Source organism: Oryx dammah, unplaced genomic scaffold, assembly GCF_014754425.2.
Source record: "Oryx dammah isolate SB20612 unplaced genomic scaffold, SCBI_Odam_1.1 HiC_scaffold_2, whole genome shotgun sequence".
Classification (NCBI taxonomy): Eukaryota; Metazoa; Chordata; class Mammalia; order Artiodactyla; family Bovidae; genus Oryx; species Oryx dammah.
Genome location: NW_024070186.1, coordinates 197,694,177 through 197,713,891, shown reverse-complemented (window position 1 = coordinate 197,713,891; position 19,715 = coordinate 197,694,177). Strand labels below are relative to the sequence as shown.

At 57.9% G+C, this 19,715-nt stretch overlaps 2 protein-coding genes across 4 annotated transcripts in view; both read right to left on the bottom strand.

Annotated features, from left to right (window-relative positions):
* Positions 1-12,834, bottom strand: part of MAD1L1 (mitotic arrest deficient 1 like 1) — a 241,682-nt gene extending 228,848 nt beyond the window's left edge. Inside the window, exons 1-7 of one of the 2 annotated variants that reach the window (XM_040267386.1) lie at positions 12,759-12,834; positions 10,051-10,213; positions 6,889-7,029; positions 5,254-5,433; positions 2,805-2,929; positions 1,760-1,841; positions 68-198 (exon numbers count right to left, since the gene is read on the bottom strand). In XM_040267386.1, the coding sequence (XP_040123320.1) occupies positions 68-198; positions 1,760-1,841; positions 2,805-2,929; positions 5,254-5,433; positions 6,889-7,029; positions 10,051-10,200 (809 nt within the window). In that variant the 5' untranslated portion in view covers positions 10,201-10,213; positions 12,759-12,834. Of the gene's footprint in view, positions 1-67; positions 199-1,759; positions 1,842-2,804; positions 2,930-3,217; positions 3,311-5,253; positions 5,434-6,888; positions 7,030-10,050; positions 10,214-12,758 lie in introns of those variants that run through there. The other variant, XM_040267396.1, reaches the window with a different exon arrangement.
* MRM2 (mitochondrial rRNA methyltransferase 2) overlaps positions 1-19,715 on the bottom strand; it is a 22,090-nt gene extending 2,375 nt beyond the window's left edge. Inside the window, exons 1-3 of one of the 2 annotated variants that reach the window (XM_040267406.1) lie at positions 19,664-19,710; positions 17,724-18,013; positions 15,016-15,448 (exon numbers count right to left, since the gene is read on the bottom strand). In XM_040267406.1, the coding sequence (XP_040123340.1) occupies positions 15,016-15,448; positions 17,724-18,013; positions 19,664-19,671 (731 nt within the window). In that variant the 5' untranslated portion in view covers positions 19,672-19,710. Of the gene's footprint in view, positions 1-13,978; positions 15,449-17,723; positions 18,014-19,663 lie in introns of those variants that run through there. The other variant, XM_040267413.1, reaches the window with a different exon arrangement.

Below are 19,715 nucleotides of genomic sequence, written 5' to 3'. Positions count from 1 at the left end.
ACACACAGAGGCACACGTCCCCGGCCCCTCACAGCAGGCAGATAGTCACCCACCCCCGGCCCCTCACCGCAGGGAGGCGTTCTCTTCCCGCAGCTGCCGCAGCTCCCTCTCCATCGTCGGCAGCCGCACCAGCTCAGACCTCATGTTCTTCACGATCGCAGCATCCTGCTCCTGCAGGGACAGCTTTTGCTCCAAATCCTGATGGAGGTGGGAGACAGAGAGGAGGGAGACAGTCACGGACGCCAAGCGCTCCCAGGCCCTCGACAGCCTCCAGGGCCACAGCCCCCACGGGTCATGTGCAGCGCTGCCCATGGGGCAGGAGCCTGGCACACAATTATCATGAGGACGCGCAGCAAAGCCTCTGTGCAGACACCCACCCTTCTGCATGGCTCTGCCTGCTGACTCCATGGTGGAGACACCCACCCTTCGGCACGGCTCTGCTCATTGTCCCCGTGGTGGAGACACCCACCCTTCCGCACGGCTCTGCCTGCTGACCCCGTGGTGAAGACACCCACCCTTCCGCACGGCCCTGCCTGCTGACCCCGTGGTGAAGACACCCACCCTTCCGCACGGCCCTGCTCACTGTCCCCGTGGTGGAGACACCCACCCTTCCGCACGGCCCTGCCTGCTGGCCCCGTGGTGGAGAGACCCACCCTTCCGCATGGCTCTGCCTGCTGACCCCGTGGTGAAGACACCCACCCTTCCGCACGGCTCTTCTCGCTGTCGCCGTGGTGGAGACACCCACCCTTCCGCACGGCTCTGCTCGCTGACCCCGTGGTGGAGAGACCCAGCCTTCCGCATGGCTCTGCTCACTGTCTCCGTGGGGCAGCGTAACAACTGACTCCTTACACAACAAGGCCCTCCTTTCCTGCGTAGAGTCCCCAGGCTGCATGGGGAGCCAGCGAAACTCCAAGACAGGTCACAGAACAGGTTAAGAACGTGGGCCCAGGACTAAACCGGGCGGCCGTTCAGCCAACACCAAGGGGCCAGCTCTGCGCCAGGTACTGGCCCAAGCAGTGAGAGCAGAGCAACCCAGAAGAGACAAGGTCTCTACAGGAAAAGACAGACGTCAGCCAAGCAGCAGGTCGATATTGGGGAGCCGCCAAGGGCTGCGGGTGGGCAGACAGGGCAGGGAGACACATCGGGCAGCCTGAAGCAGTGCAGACCGGGAGGGGAGGCGGACAGGCACCGTGGCTACCGAGGACAGCACACGAAGGCCGGGCCCGAGCCCGGGAGGCCTGACCCTGATGAGGTGGCACTGGGGGGCGGCGTGGGGCCAGCACGTGCCGGAGGAGGGGGAGTAGAGAGGGAACGTGGTTCTGGGGGCAGCACACGGCGCCACAGGGAGCGGGTGTCCCCGGCTGCCCCCAGGCCCTCCCGCAGCGAGGCAACATGGCCGGGACTGCAGAGTCCGCCTGAGCAGGCCGTGCCACCCCGGGCAGGCTGTTTCCCCCCGAGTCCTGCTCAGTCATCACAGCAGTCCCGGTACTTGAGGCACCACACGTTTACTTTCTACTCTATGTGCTTGATTCTGACCTTCACGCAAAGAGCGTGAGCTTCCTGGGAGCAGCATACGCCTCTTACTTTCTGTCACACCCCAGCACCTGGCACGGGGCCTGGGGCACAAGGAGATGACCAGCAGTGTGAACAGCTGCGGTAGACACAGGCGGCTAACTTCCCCGGATGCCAGTAAGCATGCCCCAGGGGTCACAGGGGGCTGAGCCAGCACCGTGAAGCCCACCAGACACGAGCCGCTCACCCTGATCCTCTGCTCCTGGTCTGCCCGCACTTCTTGGCTGGCCTGGAGCTCCTGAACCTTCTGGTTAGCTTCCTGCCATCTCCTATTGAGAGAAGAGTGAACACATGCAAAAACAGGCAGGTGGTGAAGCCAGCAACTGCCCTCGCTCCCAAAGCTCTCCAGCAGAGACACGCGCACACTCACACACAAATGTGCACACATTCCCACACACTCCCTGCTGCAAGGAGGCCCCAGGGTCCGGGCCTCTGTGGCCTGAATCTCAGGGCAGCTGGTTAAGTCTAGACCACCTGCGAGTTCTCTTCCCAAGGTTCTCTTTTGTCTCCACAGTTCTCACAACAGAAGCTGCTGCTGGCCCAGGCACAGCCGAAGCCCAGGGCCCACTCAGGACTGCACGTCCACGTCCCATCAGGCGGCCAGACCGCCAAGACAGCACCTGGTGAGGCAGAGGCCCCCAGCTGCAGGAGAGCGTGTCTCCACCGCACCTCCAGGTGAGCCTGGCCACACTGCCATGCCTCTGTGCAGAAGGCTCCCTCCCCTAAAACGTCCTTTCCCACCCACATCCAACCAGCCCCAGGCATGTCCCATACAGCCTTCAAAACCCAGCTCAAACCTAATACCTTCTCTGGAAACTCCCGCCAACCAGGCACCCCACAAAGAAGAGGGAAGAAAAGACTGTTCCCACTTCTCGCTCTTGGAACACGTCAAACAGCGCTCTGTTCGGCACTTACTGTCCCGGCTTCAAGGTCTCAGGGCGTGCCCCCGAGCCTGAGGACGGGGAGGGCAGCACGTGCAGGGTGCTCGCGGGGCCCCCCGCGCTTCAGTGCACATCACTCTCGTGGGCACTGGGCGCTCAGGCCACAGAGGCCACACACAGGACAGCGAGCCTGGGTCTTGTGCCCAGATAACAAGTGGACGTCCAGCTCAGTGCCCGCCCCAGCAGGCTGCAGGCCGGAGGCGTCCAGGAGGACAGATGGCCAGGCCCGCCTGGCACAGCGGGGAAAGGCGCCTGCCCTGGGGGTTGGCAGCCCTGCCGCCCTCCACTCACTGGCGCAGAAGGTCCAGCTGCTCCTTGAGCTCCTGCTTCTCAGACTCCAGGCGTTTCACCTCCATCTCCTGGTTCATCACGTTCCACTGCAGGTCCGACAGCCTCCCCTTTAACGCGGTGATGGTCTGAAAGTGAGACGCAAGCCACTCGCCCTCGTCTCCGGCACAGGCATGGAGGGAGCCTCTCACCCGGAAACTCAGGGGCCAACGCTCTCCCGAGAGCCGGCCCCCATCCAGCCGGCTCCTCCTTCAGAGCCCGTGACGGCCCCTCGAGCCGAGCCACCTCAGGCATGAGGACGCTGCCGGCCACGACAGGCGCGACTGCACCGGCGGCCCCGCCCCTGCTCCATCATCCCTCCCGCCGCAGGCACACAGCCCCAGTCCTCGGCAGCACCGCACGCTCCCCCTCCACACCTGCTCTTGCTCTCAGCCTGGGTTCCTTCTCCAACTGCCCCATCCCAGCTCTGCAGGATATGCTACCTGTGAACCAGCCAGGCGCCCACCAAGAACACAGGAGCGGGGGCAGAGGCTGTCCTCAGGACGAACAGGAGCGGCCCGAGCACCGCAGAGCCTGATGTGTGCCCAGGCCAGACGCGGTCGCTGAGGAAGGCAGGGGCAGGCTGGCCCACGGCCCAGCCCGGGGACAGTGAGCCCACCAGGCGGACACGGGCGCGGACCACAGCCCCCCCAGACAACCTTCTGGTGATGGAGCTCCACTGTGGCTGTCCCAGGGCAAGAGGCCACACCGCCAACAGGAGAGCCAGCCCGCAGGCGCACCACTCTAAGGTAACAAGGGAAACCTCACCCCGTCAGCCTGAGGGCCAGTCAGCTACCTACAGGCTGGGGGCAAGAGGGCGGACCGGCGAACTCAGCACACGAGCAACGTCTGCAGGGGCGCTGAGCAGGCACGGCGGCCACAGCAGGCCTCACCCGCCCAGCCAGGGCAGCGTAAGTGCACCCACGCGGCCCCCTACAGGCCCCGGAGAGGCTGACGGCAGGACCAGGGACTGGGGCCTGCCCTCTTAACATCCTGCATGGGTCCCTTTACTACAGCAATCAATCCAGGACTCAAAAAAGAATGAATGTACTAAAACTGTGTAACAATAAATATATCCTTCGACAACTCTTCCTGAATTAAATAGACAGGCATTGTGCTGAATACTGCAATCAGACACCCGCCCCACGGAGGACAAAGCTGTGGGGAAGCCCAGCCATTAGCAAGATGACCTCAGAGCACAAGCGTCTAAACCAGGACACCATGACAAGAAAACACAGTTGGCCGGCGGGGTGGGCGTGGGATTTACAGCCCTGGATTACAGCCCCTGGGGATGGGGGTGCTTCTCCAAGGGAGTGAGAGGTAAGAGCAGCAGGCTCCATCCCCACTCGCCACCACCTGTGCCCTGCCAGGGCCCAGCGCCGCCCGCTCTGCAACCTCTGCCCATCAGGAAGCCATGTGCAGGACACCCCCGCCCCCGCGACAGCCTGCAAGGGGCACAGGGGGGTGCACACCGGGGCAGGGGCAGGCTTGTCTCGAGGCCGTCACGGCGCCCCTCCGCCAGCATCCACATCGGAGGCCAGACGTAGGGACAACCGTAACAGGCTCTCCAGCGTGGCCAAGGCAAAATAACCTGGAGCCCGCTCCCAAGATCTACCAAGCAGAGAGACCTACGCGGAGGCAGAGCACCAGCGACCCCAGGCCCCTGGCAGCGTCTCCTCTGCTCCCTCACGGCCCCTGTGACCTTGAGCGGCTCGTGGGAGGGGCAGGAAAGGCCGGCAGTCCCAGCTGCACCAGCAGCAACGTTCGGGCCCTGGTTCTAAATTGCATCCAGCTTTCAGCTGGTGGAGACAGGACTCCAGTTCATCCATGTTCTGGCTCCACAGAGATTCTCAGATGCTAATAATCAAAGACATGGAAATCCAGAGGCAGCTAGCTTACATCTTCTGGGGAGGGGGCACCACAAGTATTTCCACCCGTAACAGGGGCGGCTACAGGGAAAGCAGAACCCTCAGCAACGTCCGCTGGCAGAGCAGGGCAGCCGGCAGCAAAAGCCACGAAGAGCCCTGTGACTGGCGATCATTTAACACTATCCCACAAACCCTTGGGCTGTGTCCAAACGAAACCGGTCCACAGAAACAAAAAGGGGACGTGCATGAAGCTATGCGCCCCATGTGTATCCGTACCAAGATGTGTGTGTATAAAAAGAACCCTTGAAGGTGACTGAAAATGGATTAATCAACCACTAAAAATCAGAATTACAAAGACTAAAAAAGCATTCAACTTATTAACTGAAAACCACAAAATGGAAAATTAGTATTTTTGCTATGATCACACCTCTGCAAAAAATGCAGGCAGAGCAGAATCAACCAGGGACACTAGTCTGCAGCCGCAGCTGGGGGTGGGGCCATGCCCACTCTTCCTGAGAAGCAGCGCCTCCGCTGCGGCCCCTCACCTCCCCGGCCTCGGCCAGGCCGTCCTCCTTCTCCCGCAGCCTCCTGCCGGCCGCGTCCAGGCTCTGCTGGCACAGCTTGTGCCGTTCCAGCTGCTCCTTCACTTTCTCCTCCGCCTCTGCCTCCCGCTCCTGAAGCTGCCGAATGCGCGTCAGGAGCTCCTGGTTGCGGTCCATCTCGCGCTGCCAAGAAGGATGGGCCTGGTGAGGGGAGTCTGCGCCTGCAGGCCCCCAGCTCCACCCTCAGGACAGTACTGAGACCCAGAGCAGAGCCAAGCAGAGCTGAGCCCAAGAGGCCGGGCATCAAGTTCACAGCCGCCCCAGGGCTGGAGCTGGGACCCCCTCCGAGGCGAGCGCACGGCCCCGCAGCACACAGGCACGTCTCACAGCGGCCCCCCCCCCCCGGAGGGCACGTGGCACGCACCACCCCCGTCACTGACCACTGCTGATGGGAGGGGATGGAGCACAGAGGTCTCACTCAGACTCCACCCTGGGAAGAAGCTTCTGAGCTTGGAACCCAGCAGCTTCCTGATCACACACAGGCTACCGTCACGACCAGCCAGCTGTCCCCAGAGCGCGGGGGGCCAGGCAGCAACAGGCGGCATGGGCAGGAGCCCGCAGACAGGAGCCCCTGACCCTGGGCCTCGGCTCCCACAAAGCCTCAGGGCCACCCTGCACCGGTTCCCGCCAGGCCATGTGGCTCGCCCCGGAAGGCAGATACAGAACTCAGACTCCTCACTCTAATGGTCCCCAGAGGTCCAAAGGTTCCAGTGTTGGCCAGAGATTACCCTTAGCCCAAGAAGCTAAGGGGCCGCAAAGTGGGAGCCAGAGTCCCAGGGGCAAAGGCACCAAGTCCTGATTACATGGAGCCCGATGCTCTGCTGACCTCTGACCTCAGAAAGCTAAGCCGCAGAAGCTCCCACCCAGACCACAACGAGGAGGCCATGAAGCCAGGGGACCTGCCACGACGCAGGAGCCAGGGGCTGCGGCTGTGCAGGACCCAATCAGCACATCACGGAGCAGGGCGGGGCACCTCTACTCGGGCTGCCAGTCCCAAGTGCACCCCCGACAGTCTAGGCAGGTCCCCAGACCTTGAAACGCCACCAAGATCCAGGCAGAGCATTGGACCAGAAAGCCTCTGGCCCCGTGCTTTCCCTGAGGGTGGGTACTGGCTCCATGCTTGCACTTACTGAAGTGCTGTTATCAAAGCAAAGAAAGCATGGAATTTATGCACTGAGTAAAAAAAACCTAGCATCTCCTCCAGGCAACAGGGGTGTGGGGGGTGTGGGGGCCACGGCTAGCACAAGGCAGCCCCTGAGACCTGGTGACCAGGTGTGCAAAACCCAGCCTGGGCCTCGGGCTCTCATGCAAGCTGGTGACTCTCCTGCCACCCTCAGGCCACCTGGCATTCCTGCCAGACCTGTATCCCAATTCTAGCAGAGAGGGCAACCAGCATCGCCTCAGGCCCACAAGGCTCAGCAGCCAGCCCTTCGTGTTGCCTTTGCTAGGGACCCAAGACACACCCGAGAGCCGACCCGCAGCCTCGGGTGGCCAGGAAGGCAGGGAGCGCCTGGGCTCCCGCCGGGGGGCTCTCACTTCCCACGGTCAGGCGGGCCTGGAGCAGCCCGCTGAGCCCACCTCGTAGTTCCTGGCGCTGGCGCTGGCTGCCCGCTCCAGCTCCACGCGGGCCCTCTTGTGACTCAGCTCCATGTGCATCTTCTCGCGCTCTGCTTGGATGAGGTGAGACTTAGACCGGATCTGCTCTGCTCGCTCCTCCAACTGACCAGGGCCATGCAAAGGAAAGGCGGGGCCTCAGCAGCTGTGCCTCACTCGAGCGAGGCCCCCACGCAGCCCTGAGGAAGGAGGAGCACCAGGCCCCCCGGTGGGAGACGAGAGCCGGGAGCAGCAAGGGAAGGGGATAATGGACAGAAGAGGGAAGTGCGTTTTCAGGTGGCCGTGTGCCGGCCTGTTCAGTTTCTGTGCTGTTTAACAGACTGCCACCAACACAGCAGCTTGGGCGCCCATAAACTGGCTACCAGTTCCGTGGATCGCACAGCTGGGCACACACGGCCAGCCTCTCTGCCCAGGGAAAACGATCCACAGGCTGAGGTCCACACATCGGCAGCCGTGCTCTCCGTACCTCGGGAGCCTCCTCCTCTTTCCTGTTGGCTGTCGGCGCCCAGAGGCTGTCCACATTCCCTGCCACGAGGGCCTTTCCACCCCAAAGCCGACAAGAGAGAACCTCGCACGCAGGGAACCCTTTTCCTGCCTGCCTCTCTGACTTCTGTCTGCTCTCTGGAGCCGGATTTGAAACGTTCAGCTGACTGGGTCAGGTCCACCCAGGTACCCTCCCTACTCCGTCTCACTGCAGAACACCACGGCCTCAGCTCCTCCTCAGTGTTTGATTCGGTGGGAGAAGCTGCCAGGGCCTGGCAGTCTGGGGCCCATCGGAAGTCTTCCTCTCACAGAGGTGAGTAAATAAGGGGGATGGAAGCGCTGAAGGGCCTCAGAAGACACAGCCAACAGCACCACAGAATCACCGACTGCCGGGGCCTTGTCTTCAGGCGGGCTAGAGCCCAACCATTCTAAGATCGGCCTGCAGTCTAGCAATACGGCATCTCTGGGCACCTAACAGAAATAGAGACTCTTAGGCCGCACCACCGATACCAAATCAGGATCTTCCTTTTAAAGGTATCTTTACGTGATTCATATGCACGTTAAAGTTCAAGCAGCACGTGTCTCATTCTAGCCAGGGACATGTGGCCATCCATGTCTGGAGACACTGCTGATCATCCCAAGAAGGGGCAACAGGCTGCGTTTGCTCCCGGCACCTGGCGGGGAAAGGCCACAGATGTTGCTAAACACCCCACAAGGCAGAGAGTCCTGTAAAACAAAAAGTTACCCCCAGAAGTGTCAGCCACGCCACAGGCGTGAGATCCCGGGTGGAGAGAAGACATCTTTCCCACCCTTCCCCAGCTTCCTTTGGGAGCTAAAGCCCACCCTTTCTTTACCCCTGTGATGTATTCTCTCATTTCAGCTCCCACCTGCTGACGTTTGGGAGTTCCTAACTCAACCCTCCATCAAACTCAGTCTTCTTGTCTCACTCTGAGTCTGAAGCTAAGGCCCAGCTTCTTCAGAGGATGGCGGGACCTCAGCCCCAGGTGTGAAGGTGCCACACAGGGGTCCCAGAGACACAGATCCATGGGCCTCACCTTCCTGGAGCAGTAAAGGAAAAGTATTTGAAGGAAAGTCCTATTTTTATGTTTAAGCCAACATTGACACACAGCACAGAAACAGAACTTGACTATGAGGCCCAGGCGGGGACTAGCAGACAAGACCCTGCTCTGTTTCCAGACTCCCAGACCTGCAGCTGCTCTGCCCCCTCACCTGCCAGGCAGGCAGGAAAGAGAGGGGCCGCTGACTGGACTCCTGAGACAGGACACGCCTGCGGTCAGGGTTCCCAGGCAGGTCCTGCGCCCCAAGGCTCTCATCAGCTCACTCTGGCTACAGCTCTCGTTTACTGACCTTCCACCTGGGGAAGCCGTTCAGGTCAGAGCTGAGTGGGAACTGGGACCTTGGAGATCCCAGACTCTAGTTCCAACAGAAGAGCTGCATCAACAAAGTTATGACCCTGTTTTAAACCAAAGTTGCCAACTTCATATTCTGCCAGTGAGCAAAAACCAAGGGGGAAAAAAAACCTACAATCTATTTCCACCACTATTTCAAAAAAGGTGTTTTAACACCAAAAACAAATATAAATGATCTAATTTCAGAATAAAGAACAGTCCATGCCAAAAAGGGGCAGTGAGCAGCTTAGCTCACCAACAAACACATTGTAAGCAATTCAACTGTTCAGCCAGTGAATGCGTACACACACACAGCCTCTGCCGTGCCACACCAGACAGGGGCTCATCAGGGCTCCCAGAGCAACAGAAAGTCCTGGCTCATCTCACACAGGGCCCCGGGGCGGTCACCGGCAGAAAGGCGGCGGCGGCACGGCCAGCACGGACCGGAGAAGGGACTCGAGCAAAGGAGCCAGGGACCGCCTGACGCAGCCCCTCCGGAGGGGCAGGGACCGGGCCAAGGCTCGACACCACACTCCCTCTCCCTGTGTGGGCCCCCCGATCCCTGCCCCAACGAGCACTGACCCCATGACGCACCAGAACCTGAAGCCCTTCAGGAGACCCGAGCCTTTACAGACATGTGCAGTGCGTGCTGCCAAGCACTTGAGATAAAGTGAGATGAGACGATAATCAAAGCCAAAGTGTGAAGACGACCCCATGGCAGACTGAAGCCAAGCTGTGCAAACGGCCTCCCTAGCCTGAGACCATCTCCTGCCCAGGCCTCTCTCACTGCCCTGCCCTTCCTGCCCAGCTGACCAAGAACCTATCCTGACAACACAGCCTTCCTATGTGTTATACCATCAAGGAAGCCAGCAGCTGGCTGCACCGTTCCAGCGGTCACAAGCCCAGGCAGTTTAGGATTTTATTCCTCAATTAAATGAGCTGGCTTTCCAATCCTATCTCTAGTGTCTGTGAGCTCACAGTGAGAGCGCAACACTAAACACCAGGCCCACTCTGCAGTGCTGTTATCTCAGGCTTTGGAGTCAGGACATCTCAGGGCCAGACCGTGACCTCTAGCTATCCTCCGAAACTATGAATATCCATGTTGGAGATGCGGAAGCTGGCCAGCTGGCCTCCAGGCTGAGAAAACACTGACCTGCCTCAACCGCACAGAGCCTGGCCCAGCCCTACCTGAGGACAGGCGTCCGTCCACAGAGGCCCCAACACACGCACTCACCTGCATGCTCTGCTGGTACTGTGTCTGCAGAGAACCCTGGGCAGAGGCGGAGACACCCAGTCCAGATGCTCCCTCCACTCGCTGAGAGATGAAATTGTTCAAAGACCTCAGGGTGGACAGGACAGTGGTGTTCTCCCCCAGGTCTTCCATGATTACTTCCCTTCTGGAAGAAAACAAGGCAAGGGTCACAGGGAGCCCTCTGATGGGCCATCACCACTGCCAGCTGCCTGGTCAGAGGGTACCTTTGGGCAGCCCCACTCCGCTAATGCTCTCTCAGAATCCTTAAAATATTCCAGCATCTGTAACCACATTCTTGGGAGTTAACTGGGAGTCTGTACCTCCAGTTTCTCAGAGAGGAAACAGAGGCGTAAAAAGACAATATGCCACCAAGCTGCTGACCATCACAGTGCTGACCTGCAGACCAGGACAGACAGATGGCTCCCACGAGGTGTTCAGCAGTCAGGTGGCACACCTCCCACATAAGCACTCACAGAAAGCCTAGCTTCCAGGAATCAGAAACAAAGCCCCCAACAGTGGCGGTAAGGATGACAACCACTGTAATGCTAATTATAGGTTAAGAACGACATCTCTAGCTTTTTCAGCCAGGCACCACAGAGAAAGGTGCCTGACGTGAGTAAGCAACGAGGCCTGTGGGGCCCGTCTCCTCATCTGAAAACTGAGGGCCCCACTTCTCAAGGCTGGGAGGATTACAGGGCCCAAGAGAAGGCTCCAAACACAGATGGCACAGCTATCGCCACACAGTTTAACTGCTACTCTGCTTGTAAGTTCACATACGGCATCGCAATCCTCAGAATGGGAGATGAATCAGGTCTTCTTGAATATTATCTTAGAGGTGAGGCTTCCAGAGTTACAGAACCGAGATGGGAGCGTGGGTCTGTCTGGCTCTAAGGTCGACCATGCTCCACAGGCCAAGGTGTGAAGGCCGAGGACAAGCAGCAGCGAAGAACCTGCATCCCCACACCGGTGCTAATCCCAGCCTCGCAGCAGGCGGTCTACCAGTCAGAGTGGAAGTGTCCCAGCGCGCTGAACAGCCAGCAGGTGTGAATTCTTCCAGGTGCATCCCGTGCACCTAGAGGCGAGCAGCCAGCTCACTGATGACCCTACGTATCAGATGGAGAACACCTGCCCTCAACCTACTCCCCACCTCCAAAAAAGTGAAGAATCTTGGTTTGATTGTGAATTTCCCATTTAACAAGAACCTTGACTTTGTGCACTGGGATTCCCTGGTGGCTCAGTGGTAAAGAACCCACCTGCCATTGCAGCAGACTGGAATTTGATCCCTGGGTCAGGAAGCCCCCCCTGGTGGAGGGAATTGCAACCCACTCCAGTATTCTTGCCTGGGAAATCCCACGGACAGAGGAGCCTGGCGGGGCCCTGTCCATGGAGTCGCAGAGTCACGCATGACTTAGCAACTGAACAACTGGCCTCGTGCACGCAGAGCCCTTGTTTTCTGGAGGCTGTCCTTTCCACTCGTGGACAACACAGCTGTTCCCTCCACCTCTCCTTCATACCCACGGAAAATGAACTGGCAGAGAGACCAGGGAGAGGCACTTGAGTGCTGTGAGCCTGGCAGAGAGACACGGCCCACGTGGGGCCAGGCGGCAGCACTCTGCTCCAGAGGGCGAATCACTCCGCTTTCCCGGGGCCATAACACTTTCCCGGAGTTGGTGATGGACACGGAGGCCTGGCGCGAGGCAGTCCATGGGTTGCAGAGTCAGACACGACTGGGCCACTTAACTGAACTAATACTTTTCATCCCGTGATGGGAAACTTAGCCAATCTACCCTCTTCTCAAGACAGCAACCCCTGTAAGAGCTGATGCATCTTACACACAGGAATGAAAAGACCACACGCATCTTCACCTGCCTGGACCCAAGCCGCTCCGTAAGGCAAGGGAGAAGGCGGCAGCTCAAATGCCATCCTCTGTACCCAGGAGACTCGGGTCTTCCAGAAGCCTCCCCACTGGATGTCAGCTGCTCTGGACGGAACCCCGAGCTGGAGTGCAGAGCACCCGGACCCTCTAGGGCCCTCCACGTCCTGCGGGAACCTACAGACACAAGGACGCTCACCACGCGCAGCACCACTTCACAGCGCCCCGGGGCGCGCTCGCTGGTCTGCCGAGTTCACCGCTCCTCCGCCTGCTTTCTCCCAACTTACAGAGAGAGGAAGCCCACGTGCCCGCGCCACCACCTGCCCGGAGCGCGACTCTGGGCAAGGCGCTTCCCATCCTCCCCCCGGGGCCCCCAGGTGGGAAATGGAGCAGCGGCACCCCTCGCCGGCCGCTCAGGCGCGGGGCTGCAGCCGACGGCGCGGTCCCCCCGCCAGGACCCGAGGAAGAGCCCCTCTGTCTGCACCGCGCCGCCTCGGGCCGGTGAGACGAGGGCGCCTCGCCGAAGCCCCTCTCCTCCGAGGCCGCCTCCGCCCCGGCCGCGTCCAGCTGCTCTCGGGGAGGAAGCCTTGGGGGGCCCCGCACTGGACGCCCAGGCTCAGAGCACGGAGGGCAGAGGCGGGGCCCCGCGGGTGCGCCGGGCAAAGCCCGGCGGCCCGGGGCTCAGAGGAGGACGCGGGAACGCCGAGGGGCGCCGGCCCACAGCCCCCGGGGGAGGCCCGGCGGGCGGCCCCAGCCTCTTCCCTGCCCGACTCCCGCCGGCTCAGCCAGGCCCCCGCCCGGGACCCCGGCCGGTCACCTCAGCGCCTCAGCCCGCTCGCGCCGCCGCCGCCGCGGCTCAGATCTCCCTCTACTACAGCCGAGCCCGCGTCTCGCGAGACGTCCGCTCGCGCTCTCGCGAGATCTGGGCGGGACTGGCCGTAAAGCTCCGGGCCGGCGCCCCGACGGAGGCCGGGCGCTCAGTCTCCGTCCCGCGCGCGGGATGCCGCGGCTCGGAGGACGCTCGGAACCAAAGGCCGGCCCGCGGGACTACCTTGGTGCCCCTGTCCGCCGCAGGCCGGGCTTCCACGGGACGGCTGTCTCGGAGTCTTGGGTGGAATAGCACCGCCCAACGGTGGCCTCCTGGGGCCAAACTTTGCTGCAGTCCTGACTAGTCTGCAGCTTTTGCCACTGCGCTGTTTGCTTGAATTAATGAATGCGTTTTTACTTTTCCCTAAAAAAAAAAGAAAAACAGGAAATACTATGCTACTAAGCTATCCTCCTAGCGCCCTGAGAGCTGTTGGGGTGCGGAGCCGTCGTCTGGGTCCCGTTCTCCAGGGAGCAAGGGCGCAGCGCGGTCAGCCCACAGCCAGCAGGTCCTTCCTGGAATCTCTGCAGGCTGCATCTCCTAACGGGTCTCTCAAGTCCCTTCTTCCTCCTCCACAAAGCCGGCGAAGCGCCGGGGGATCAGAGACTAAACCACGAATTTGTGTCGCCAGAAGGAAAAAGGATGCGGAAGCAAAGAACGTGGTGGCGGAGGTAGGACACGGGGCAGTGAAAATAAGACGAAAACAATTTTAAGACCGGGCTGCAGACTACTCCGGAGATCTGCACTACCCCAAGACCCCATTTCTTCCCCCAGCCATCCTTGGGATGTGTGAACTAAAAACGCTGCCTGCCGTATCAGTAAATAATGTTGCAGCCATCAGCCGCTCATAATTATGAGCTCAGGGTGAAAACAGATCAGTTGCTCAGTCATGTCTCACTGTGACCCCACGGGCTGTAGTCGGCCACGTTCCTCTGTCCATGGGATTCTCCAGGCAAGAATATTGGAGTGAGTAGCCGTCCCCTTCTCCAGGGAATCTTCTCAACCCAGGGACTGAACCTGGGTCTCCTGCATTGCAGGCAGATTCTTTACCGTCTGAGCCACCAAATCATCAGACTCTGCAGCCGCCGCCACCCCACCTCCAACCCCAACAGTGCGCCCTGGAGACTCAGGGTGAGAAATGAGAAAGCACGGATGCCGGGCCCAGGTAGCCGAGGTCGCATCAAAAGAACACTTTCAGTGAGCCCAAGACTCCTGCATCTTTCCACACACAGGAAAGCACTGAATTCTTGGAGACATCTAGTTTTTTATTAAGCAGAAATCTTTTAATGTTCCAAGTACCTGGTCTTTGTTCCGAAAATTCCTATATACTCCAGCTCCTCCTCTACCTCTTTGGGGCAGTCCCTCAGAGATGAGATACTGTGCCCCACGTTTAAGTCCCCAGTTTTATCTGCCAAATAAAAATAACTCCCAGCTTTTTAGGTTGTGCATTTGTTTTCAATAGGCAAGATTTAATCATCATTACAGTCAATATACTCTTAAGGGATGACCACTCCTCCAGAAAATGGTTTCAAAGAAATCAAATTTTTTTTAAAGTATGGAAATCCTGGAAGAGAATAAAAGGAAATAAACAGACACCATGTGTCTGCTTGCTTTGGTTATTACCTTTAAGTCTCTGGAGCCTGGCGTGTTATAGAAACATTTCCAGTTTCACACTGCCCGCCCCCCATCCATAATTCATACCAAATGTCTTCCCTAAGGAGCTCTCACTGCTTGAAGTATTTCCGGATCATTCACCACAGAGATGGAAACAAATCCCCAGACTGAAGCTTCAGGTTTTTCTACATTACACTGTATATCCAAAATAACACCTGCAAACCTGGGGATGCTTTTGTAGCGATGATGGAAGCCAGTTCCTCTGTAACATACTAACCGTGGTGAGAAAAGTCCGTAAAGGTGTCTGTTTCTCGGCCTCAGTGTTTTTATGCATCCCAGTCTTTTCATCCTTTTGTCTCTTTCTCACAGTAACTCCTCTTCACAAATCGTATTATAGCGATCATGTTTTTTAATCACATATCGTCATATATCGTTAACAGTGAATATAGTTTTGTCTTAGAAACAGGTCCCCCATCTGCCCGGCATGCTGCATCCTAGATCCAGCCCGGATCTCCCCAGCCACACTTCAGGACAGAGCTCAAGCTGCGTCTGCAGTGAAGAGCCAGAACAGCGGAACAGGCGCTCAGGCCGTCACAGGCCTCCCGGCCCGCCTCGGTACTGTGTGGCCAGGAGGTACACCTCTGACGACTCTTTCCTGCTAGCCTTGGGCTTTACAGTCCTTGTGTTCTGAAATTCCTCAGTCAGTCTCTTCTGTAACAGATGACTCTGACTTCCAGCCCAGGTTTTACAAAGGAATGTCCCCCTGGGGCGCAGGACATCTGGAACCATGTCCAGAAGGGACAAGCACAAGCTAATGAGCCTGTCGTGGTCGAGGCCGCGGACCCCCGTGGCGTTGGGTGCCATGTCACTCAGGATCACATCTGCTCTCCCACCAGGAAGCAGCTCTTGAATTTTCCGGAAGGTTCTAGGGTCAGTCACATCAGCAGGGCACAGAAACGTTGCTCCTTCCAGGGGGAATATGTGGAGAAGATCTACCCCAAGCACAAAGCCAACAGGAGCACTGGGGTCTAAGAAGAAATGGTGAAGGTGCTTACTCGCTGACACCGCAAAAGCATCCCACAAAAAGTAAATCTAACAAAATAATAAAACAGAGATAAAGGGGACTTTCTCCAGAGGGCCGGTGAGTGCGCGCTTCAGATGCAGGGGGCACAGATTCGATCCCTAGGTGGGGAATAAGATCCTGCGTGGCACAGGCTAAAGGAAAAAAATATATATATATATATATGTAAAAGTCAGGACCGAGAGAAAGAACTAATATGCAAAAATGGGGACACAGGGTTTTCCTCCTAGAAAAACATGCGGCAGGCGGGGAGCGGTGGTCTTCCCTCTACAGCTGAGGAAACTGAGGCTGGGAGAGGCAATCTCACTGTCCCAGGGGACAGACAGACCTGGGGCCACACCCTGGCCTTGATACTCCACCTCTCACTCCATTTCACTCTCTGGGCCATGCTCTCCGTTAAAAGGGTTCTTACCTCTGAGGAGTCTTTTTGATAAACTAAAACAGAGGACACATTATTATACAAAGTGCCTCTGGATTAAACCAACAAATCCATTCTGCAGTTTACTCCAGTTTCCTTCAATGTAGAAACTATTAGAAACAAGACAAGAAACAGGGAAAGTGGACAGATGCTAAATAAGGTAAAAAAAAAAGTGATACCCGGCCCATGTCTGAGTGATACCAGCTGTGAAATAAAAAGATGTCAGTTTCACTTCATCTGAAAGGGGATTTCCTGCCCGAGAGGCTGCTGCCCTGGCCTCCACCTCCCGCGGCCCCTCCCAGCACCACTCCCTACACACCAGGGTGGATCCACGAAGGAACAGTCACAGACTCAGAACTCGCTCAGCTTAGTAAAAAGGCTGCTCTGCGGGTGAGGGACAGGTATTTGATCTTTATCTACAGATGAGAAGTCCAGCTATTCTGCAGGGCGCCTCATTTTTCAAAGGCGATGACTCTCTATGCTTTCAGCCCTAGAGCGGGACAGCTCTCCTCCCACTTGACGCACTTATGCTTGCTCCTTTAACGTCCCGTGTACTGTAGCCTCAGGAGGTGCCTTCTAAAAGCAAATGGCTTTGGTTGCATTTTTGCAACTTCTTTTGGGAGTAAAAGGACCCAAGCCATTTTATGTACACAGTCTCTGCTTCTCCCACCTCTTCCTACAGGTTAAACTTAGCTGTTTTCCTGCTTCTCCTGAAGAGCAATTAGGGGGACAGGAATCTCCAACATCAGTCGTTAGGAAGTCTGTGGGTAGACTCAGTGGTGGGAAAGGGAACTGAAGTTTTTGACAGATTCTTTCACTTGACTGATAAACATTTACTGAGCTTGTAAGAAATGTTTTTAAACTGTTCTAAACCCCCTTGAGCATCCTACCCAGATTAAAGAGACTGATGACAAAACCCAGGGCGTGGCATGCCTGGTTCAGCAGGTCACTGAAACTCCTGTAGATCTCAGTTTTCTCATCAGGAGGACGGGCACACACACCCATTCTACGGTGTATGGGAGAGATCGCTGTGACCTGTCAGGACAGGTGGTACCCTCAAAAGTCACAGTAGGAAATGCAAGGGGTAAGGATTGTGACCTCAGCACTGCTCGCCTGCAAACGACTCAAAGGCAACCTTGATGCCCATGAGGAGGAGACTGGCTAAATACCAACAGCATAACCATCGTCTGGGACAGTATGCAGCTGTTCAAACGGATGGCATCATTTTCTACCTTGTACGGGCAGTCAGTTGATCTATCAGTCAGAGGCAACTTTTTTATGTACATGATCTTAGCTAAAACCCCCAAATCTATAAGAGAGAAGCACCAAGTCCCTCGAGTTGGGCCGAAGCGGAGAGTCCAGAGCCACAAGGGTTCCCTGAGCAGCCCCAGGAGCAACTCCAGGAAACCCCAGGTTGATCCAGCTGTCCTGCCGAGGAGGGATGTCACGGGAGGAAACCGCAGAGCGGCTTCTTTGCTGAGGAAAGAAACCTGACTTACAGACGGCCGTCTGAGCTCGCTGCTGAGGCCACGCGTCAGCAGCACAGGCCCAGGACGCACGCCATGCCGGCCCACGCGCTTCCATGCTGTGGTCGCAGGTGGCCTTCCCCCTCCTTCCCCCTTCCTACTTCCCTCTTTCATTCTGAAAATGCCAGTGTTTGGTCTGTGTCATTCCTATTAAACCAGCACGCAGAAGCAAGTGCTTTCACAAAGCAGCCTGGCTGCTGTGTGCCCTGAAGAGGGTGGCCAGCCTGCGTCTAAACCACAGTGGTCGGAAGGCCCCTAAGACAGTGCGGAGGCCCCACCTGTGCCCGCAGCGTTGACTCTCTGCACGGCCACCTGGCTCCACGCGCCAGGGGCGGCCCCACAGTCTAACACCCGGAGGCCGGGCCGTAGGATCTGGTGCCTCTCGTTCATTTCCAGGAGCTTGAAGGCACTTCGACATCGGTAACTTTCCACCTTCGCAGCTTTCACAAACGGGTCCCTCAAATGCCGTGTCAGCCACAGGTGCTCAGCGCCAGTCCGGCTCTTGTAGCGACTCCCAGCGGTGTGGAACCTTTGACGCTGAAGGGAAGCCCACACCAGTTTCAAGGACCTGGTGAGGAAAAGGGAGCAAGCAGGTTGGCATCACATAGGCCAGTGGGGCCCCAGGTTCAACCCGCACATTTTTAGAGATGGGTCACTACGGCCCAAGTGGGAGAGGCAACTTGACAAGGCTACCGCCGGAAAGGTGTTAAGGGCCAAACCACATCCCGAGTCTGCAGGTGTGCTCAGGCATCCGACTCCAAGACCCCGGGGACTGCAGCCCGCCAGGCTCCTCTGTCCACGGAATTCTCCAGGCAGGAATACTGGAGTGGGTTGCCATTTCCTTTTCCAGGGGCTCTTCCCAACCCAGAGATCCAACCCTGTCTCTTGTACCTCCAGCACTGGCAGGCGGGCTCTTTAACCACTACCTTAACGGGTAAAGGGGTGGGCTCTATCCAATACTGGTGTCCTTATAAGAAGCAATCAAGACGCAGACACACACAGGGCAAAGACCACGGGAAGACACAGGGAGAAGACGGCCGTCTGTAAGTCAAGGAGAGGCTTCAGAGACTAATCCTGCTGACAACTTGATTTCCGTTTTCCAGATTGCAAACACCGAGCCAGTAAATCTCTGCCCTCTCAGCCGCCCATCCTGGGGTGCTTGGTTACAGGAGCCTGAGCAAACTAATCCAGCAGGCCTCTCCTCTGTGGTCAGAAGATGCTTTTCTCTCCTGAAGTTTTCTTCAGAAGACAATCTCAAAGGGTAATGATAGTTGCTTTGTGTCAACCAAAGTTTTCCCAATGCTGGTTGAAAATACTGATAACTTTCATGAAAGGAACATTCCTTCTCACAGGATACAAATTTTCATTGGGCTTTAAGAGATTTAATCACACACACAGGAGGACAGGTCCTTTGCCTTACTTACTTCCACGGCTTTGGCAGGCAGCACAGGGTCTGACCAACCTGTCACATTTCTTGATAAAATTGAACTTACCCTGTGTATTAACTTAGAAGGGAAATTTTCAAGCCTCTTTGGAAAGTGGGGCTTTTATCGACTGCCATGGGTTATCTATGAGTTATCTCTTTAACTCTCAGAACAACCCTACAAAGTATCTACGTTCTTCTGACAAAAAGAAAACAAAAAACTATTATTGGCCCCACGGTTCCCAGGCAAAGTTCCCTCAGCATGAAAACATGTTGACAAAGATCTGGAGACAATTCTCTTGAACTGCTGCCTTCAAAAGGCCTAAGGCGTCTCCAGAAAGAGGGCGCAGCGGTCAGCGGAGGGGTGGAGAGGCGAGCTGCGCAGCCCGGGTCCAGCGAGGTGGGCAGCTGCCCGCCAGCGCCCCCACGACCAGGGTCCAGCCACACGGCTCTGGTCTCCGCGACACAGGCTGCAGGCCTGCGGTGCTCTGCGGGCGACACGCGCCTCCAGCAGCAGCGCGCCTCGTCCCCCTAACGGCCTCCGCAGCCTCCGCCCGCCGTCGCTCCTCGGGAGCCTTGGCCGGTCCGAGCGCGGACGGTCCGCTCTCATCACGTCGCTGCGGCTGACCCGACCCCTTTCCGGGCCAGGACCAGCCCCTTTTCGGACCCGAAAAACGGGGCCGCCGTCTGTGGCCGCTCCGCCTCCCGCACGCGTGCACCAGGTGCTCCACTCATCCCCCCGGAGCGCCGGCCGCCGCGCCCCCCGGCCTCCCGCCTCAGCCGCCTCCCGCTCACCCCGCCATGGACGCGCAGCCGCTCCGCCCGCCGCCACCGGAAGCCCCGGCCT